Below are 6084 nucleotides of genomic sequence, written 5' to 3'. Positions count from 1 at the left end.
TGAGAGGTTGGACGTGCAAAATCTTTTGTTTGGAAATTGCGTGACATGGGGCTATGGGACATAATAGCTAAGATGAAACAATCTGCAAAAATAAAAACAATCCTCTGGAGAAGATTCACAGCCACCTTGACAACTGAATATTTGTAAGCTGGTTTTGAATCCACTCCTGGGAGCTTTTAACTTTGCAGAGGGTTTCAGCTTACCCTGCTAATCACTTTCGTTTTTGAGGTTTAAAGGTTTAAAGATAAAAGATAAGGTGTTTTTAGATGGCTCTTTTTATATTAATATGTGCAACTTTTGTTAACAAAGTATTGATATTTAGTTAGCCCTTCTCATAAGAAATTCCCTTCAAATTGTTGAAACCAGTTCATCCAGTTGGAGCCTCCCTAAACGGTTTCCGCATTATCTCCAGCATTGGACATCAGATAGGATTCTAAACCTATCCCAAAAGAAACAAATGCTATTTTCATCACTTGACGATTGGTTGCCTTGAGAATTTTAACTTTTCCCCCCAAATTAGCAACTTGAAACTATTGAATGACCAACGATATCCTGACCTAACCTAACGTGACGAGTCTGTAAAACGAAATTCTACAGGTTTGAAACTTACAAAATTCACCGATTCAATTTACGTGCCTTAACCACCTATGCAGACACACTGTTACCAGCACAGCGTAGCTGCAACTTACTGCATATGTACATCTGTCGCGCTCAGAAACTAAAGTTAACAAAAGAAACTTCAAACAATCGTTGAGAGGCACCACAAACAACGTCGAAAAGAGACGAACGGCAACTAGAAAAAGTCATGCTTTTTTTTTAACCTTACTTTGACGCTTCGATATTTGTCTTTGGTCTTTCTAATACTACTTGTTTCGCGAAACTATTTGCTACGTCCAAAACACAAAATTTCAATTCGGTTTGCGGCTCGTAACTCAAAAAACGCCTTGCATAAGCTCCATTTTGTCAACTTCAAGATACCAAAAGCGTCTGATCTGAGCGTTCACTTAGCATAAAGCTACCAAAATCGTCACGCGAATGAAATTTAGGTGAGCTTAAAGAGGTGAGAGAGAACCTCCCGTCCTACTAAACAATAACTTTAAACGGAACAAAATAATGCACTTAATACCGGAAAAAGTGAACTTTAAAATCTTTAACTTTCACTTCCAAATTATTTTTCCGGGCGCCGCCATCTTGAGTTAGACATAAGTTACACGTCACAAATAACCAAGAGAGATGCCTGGGAAATTTGAAAACAAATAAAAGCGATTCTGAAGGTGCAAGCGCTTCCATTGAAAAGCATGTTCTGTAGTTGTTGTTTTAGTGGAGGTTCCCTTAAGGCAACGTCGGCGGCAAGGATTTTACAACCAATTGAAAGTAAACCATAAACACGTGATCTTTTTCCGTCCTACTCTATAAAATACACGGCCACTGAACTTCGCTCGCCGCCACAACGTCAGTCGGGTAGTAGTAAAGTGTTCCTTGCGGTGGTAATAAACGAAATGCGGCTGCACTCGCAGGTTAGCGTTATACTACTACCTACAGTCCAGATTACAGCTCATTCGAGGTTTCCTCCAAAATGAAATATCTTAACAGCTACTGAACAGAAAAACAATGATGAATACTTGGGCGCACCACGAATTCCAAGTGAAGTAATTTGAACAATCCAACAAGGCCACCATTGAAAACTCAAGGGTTACCTTCAAATTTAGAGAACAGCCTTCTCACAAATACCTGCCATGCGATACTTTGGCTTTCTCTTGGAAAGTCACGTGGTTGCATAAGCTGATCTTTTCCCAGTAGTTTTTGGATCAGTCTTTCCAGTCCCTTGACTTGCAACAGGAATTCCCGCGACATCCTGGACTTTGGCCTCGACACTCAGAATCCGCTGGCCAGATAAAGTCACTCCAGGAGGTTTATCAGGTGTGTGGGGTAAAAGACGCCTGGGTCGTGGGCGTGGACTTTGGTTATCACCTCCAGGAACTCCCAAGGGAGGTTCTTTCTTTATTCCAAGCTGTTTCCTTGCGTTTCTTCTTTTGACAGCTGGGTTAGCGTTGAACGACACTCCACCGAATGGATCGTCCGAATTGTCAACTAAATCAGCAGCAGGGTTTACAAAGCCTGACGGATCCTCACGCCCAACATTCTTCACAAACGGCGTCGAATTTGCGAAGCCTTCACTTAAGTCATGAAACGGTGTTGAAGCTACACCACCAGCAGTTGATTCCGTTACATTTAGGAATGGACTTGTACTCACACTACGCGAATGAAGCACTTGCTCAGAATTCTGAACATTGTTCGATTGATTGTCGCGACCTGTTGACCGAGATGTCGTCGGGCCCGCAAAAGGCAAGGCTCCAAAAGCATCTTTTGAGAGGGGTGACTGTTTAGATTTCTGCACGACAAAAGGTGCTGCACCGAACGGATCTGACAAACCAGGGGAGCGGGGTGGTGCAAAATTTGCACCTTCCAGTAATTCAAGTTTCTCCTCTTCACTGTCGCTTGATGCCTGATCCGCAAATTTTAACTGCTTTTCAACCTCCGAGGTACGGTAGCCCGCGAGAAAAGGGTTGTTACCATCCTGCTGCACAACTTGCGGAGGCAGATCGACGCTGTGATCTTCTCTTAGCCGTCCAGGGCGATCTGAAAGATCCGAAGTTTCCACACTTGATGTCACACCTTGTATTTCTGATATCTGGCTGCCAAATGAAGCTGCTCCAAAAATATCAGTACTGTCTTTCAGGTGACATTCAGACGACGGCAATTTTACTACTTTTGGTTGATGGTGTTCAACATTGGGCTGATAATAGATAGAGTTAGTATGATGAGAACCACCGATGATATGTTGATAACCAATATCTGGCTCATGATGTCCAATATTTGCCTGCTGACAATCAACATTGGAACTAGCTGTGGGTTCTTTCTTGTCACTATCGCGCAAGGCGGCAAAGTCATCATCGGGATCTTCATTAGAGTTTCCAACAAAGCCTCGTTCATTCGAGTCATAATATGGACTGAAAGGATTCCAGTGAGGAGTAGGATCGCTGTTTGAATCAATATCCACCAATGGCGCTTCGGGTTGAGCCTCTGGCTCCTTTGTAACGTTGAGCGAGGGATCACTGGGGCTTCGATGTTGTTGTTGTTGATTGGAATTTTTTGCGTTCTGCAGTGCGGTGACAGAGGCCATTTGCTTTTGGTAGCCTCTGTCACTGTTAGCCACAAAATTTGGATCAGACCTGGATCGATTGTGAGACATGTACCTCGGACGTAACAGTTTGTTGTCGCCATTTTCAGGTTTTGCTTGTTGAGGGACAGGCTTAGTATGGTTCAGAGAGGGCTGTATTGTCACGTGAGGTTGATTTGTGTGATACTCCTGAAAAGGCTGCTTGCTATAGCCGCCATACTGTCCGTACTCATAGAAAGGATTAATTGCGCCATGTTCGTTGTCTTGAAAAAATTGCTGCGTCACGTCTTGTTGGGGTTGCTGAATGTGATGTGACTGCCTTGATACAACCGGGTACTGTTGTCCCGATGAGCCATCCCTCGCGTAGTTAAACTGTTGTCGCTGTTGATAAAGTTGCTGTTGTTGTTGAAGAAGGATGCGTTGTTGCTGCTGTCGCAGCATCATTTGTTGCTGTTGTTGCATATAATGATGCTGTGCAAGCTGTTGTTGCTGGAGATATTGTTGCTGCAGGTATTGCTCTCTTGTCATCTGTTGCTGATAGGTGTGGAGCAGACCCTGCTGCGTTGAATGGAAGCCTCCTGGACCCTGCCCCACATCCATCAAATCGGGACTGCTCGAGGAATCTCGATGATCACGAAGCCCTAGATTACTTGGAACTTGCTGATGAGGCGCATATTGGTCAGGGACTATTGAATGTTCTGGTGGTACATTTCTCCTGTTTTGCCTCGGGCTTGCCACGTGACTGAAGCCATGTGCATTGGAAACAACAACGTTTCCTCTGTACTGTTTGCGGTTTTGCTGTGGGCTGGCAATGTGGCTTAAGTGGGTTGAGGCTTGAGGAGTAGCCAATTGTTGGACGCCTTGGCCTGCTCGAGGGCGTTGTCGAGGAGCAAGAGATGTTGTAACTGGACCTTCCTGACGCCTAAAATAAAGCGGACAAGTTCGTGATTAACCCTGCAAATTCTGTACCAATGAAGAACAGTTAAACTGTTTTAAACGGGACAAAGGAACGGAGTCGAGCTTCACGGAAATAGCTTGTATGTTCGAGAGTGGTTTGAACCAAGGAGTCATGTCATAATTAAATGAAGTTACAATCGTCCGGATGAGTGGACGACATTGAATGACGTTTCGACAACCTGAGCGGAAGTCACCTTCAGAGTCACATGATAAATATTCTGGTCGTGGATGTGATTGATAAATGAACTCTGACTGTCTATTAAGCCTAGATGGAGATAACTTCCGCTCAGGTTGCTGAAACGTCAGTTAATGCCAACCCCTAACAGTCCTCCTCAGGAGGACACTCACCCGTTCTATCGCACTTCACTTATCTTTTGTTCATTGGTTTATTAGTTACAGTCTTACCTTTTTCCTTTTGGAAATTGCTCTTTCTAATTTCCTAATTCACTCACAACAAACAGGTTGATCATAAATTTTCATAAAGTTGATCTCTCGGCGCCGTAGTCACTCGCTAGAAGAACACAGATCTCTCTTTCTACTACTCCGTGCGCTCTCTCTTTATCCTTCAACAAGGGCGTTGGTTACACAGATAAATGACATTTGTATCGTAGCCCTTATAAGGACTACCACATCACGTTACATAAGACTACATGAGAACAACAAAAACCACTTGCGTTGCTATGACGACTACAAAATCTCCGACATTGCTGTTCAGACCACGCTCTTACCCAAAATGAAAAAAATAACGTACAAAACCCTACCTCCTAAAATAAAATAAAAACATATATATACATCCCATAGAATCCATTAATCCAAAGAACAGAGGGTACGCATTCTTGAAGGCAAACTAGTCCATTCCGTCAGCCCTTATATCCTCTTTTAACTTGGCCAAAAAGTGGAAAACCCTTTACAGCAAAGCAATCCTTACTTTGTTTTAACAGAAGAATCACGAGCAGCATTGTCTCTTTTCTGTTGACCCTCAGATGATACTTCGGGGAGGGAATCTGGAATCTTTGAGTTCTGTGCAGGAAAGTAAATTATACAATTAAAAATTATACATCAATTAAACAATTACAGTAATGTGGTTTATCTGCTATTGCAGATTCATTCTCTGAAATGTTCAAATTTCCCTTGTTTCCTAAGATTCCTTTTAAATCAAGTGAAGCTATCCGCAGTTCATATATGATTCATTTCATATACCATTTCATCATTCCTTTTAAAGTTCGTTATGTACAAGTTATTGAGTAACTTACATTTTGTACTTTATCACCTTGCTCGCAGAGCCTTTCTTTTGCTTGCCCGATTTTGGCGTTCTTCAGAAAGACTCTGCATGAATCGAGTAAGATCTTTATTGAGTATGCGCTGCATCTTGCCAGGATGTAGTCTCGAACCCAAGCCTATTATGCAAGATCTCGCCGCCATCTTGGTTTTTCATGGTACAGCGGGCTCAATTATAACCATCGGTTTTGTCACTAAATTGAATCGAGTAAGATCTTTATTGAGTATGCGCTGCATGTTGCCAAGATACCGTCTCGAACCCAAGCAGAATATGCTAGATTTCGCTTTCATCTTGGTTTTTCACGGTATAGAGGGCTCAATTATGACTATCGGTTTTATCACTAAAAGATGCTAGCACTGGAAAAACCGGTTTGACGAGAGAAAACAAGATTGACTACCCAAGAAGTTCGGGCTGCGGCGGCTTCAAAGAGTAGACGCGATTCAGGAAGAGCCTCCTTTTCTCCTCCTTAGTAAGGAAAAAGACAAAAGGAGGCTCTGCTCGCAGGGTGGTACTTTATTAGCATACAGTACCAATTTGCATCTTGATACGAAAAGTTGACTTCCAAAGTTAAAAAATCTCGTAACTCTAACTTACATGTATCTTGACAATTTTAAGCCTTTTTGCTTGCATAACCACAGATATTAGCCGTAGAAAACGGAAAAATTAT

The 6084-nt window shown here is 42.6% G+C and overlaps 1 protein-coding gene across 1 annotated transcript in view; it reads right to left on the bottom strand.

The window, feature by feature from the left end:
- Nucleotides 1-259: 259 nt before the first annotated feature.
- Nucleotides 260-6084, bottom strand: part of LOC138032457 (AP2-associated protein kinase 1-like) — a 23694-nt gene continuing 17869 nt past the window's right edge. The window contains exons 9-10 of the mRNA XM_068880136.1: nt 5067-5158; nt 260-4103 (exon numbers count right to left, since the gene is read on the bottom strand). Coding sequence (XP_068736237.1) covers nt 1766-4103; nt 5067-5158 — 2430 coding nt within the window. The 3' untranslated portion in view covers nt 260-1765. The remainder of the gene's footprint in view (nt 4104-5066; nt 5159-6084) is intronic.

This window comes from Montipora capricornis, chromosome 14 (genome assembly GCF_036669925.1).
Source record: "Montipora capricornis isolate CH-2021 chromosome 14, ASM3666992v2, whole genome shotgun sequence".
NCBI lineage: Eukaryota > Metazoa > Cnidaria > Anthozoa > Scleractinia > Acroporidae > Montipora > Montipora capricornis.
The sequence above is the reverse complement of the archived record's forward strand: the minus strand, read 5'-3'. Positions and strand labels throughout refer to the sequence as shown.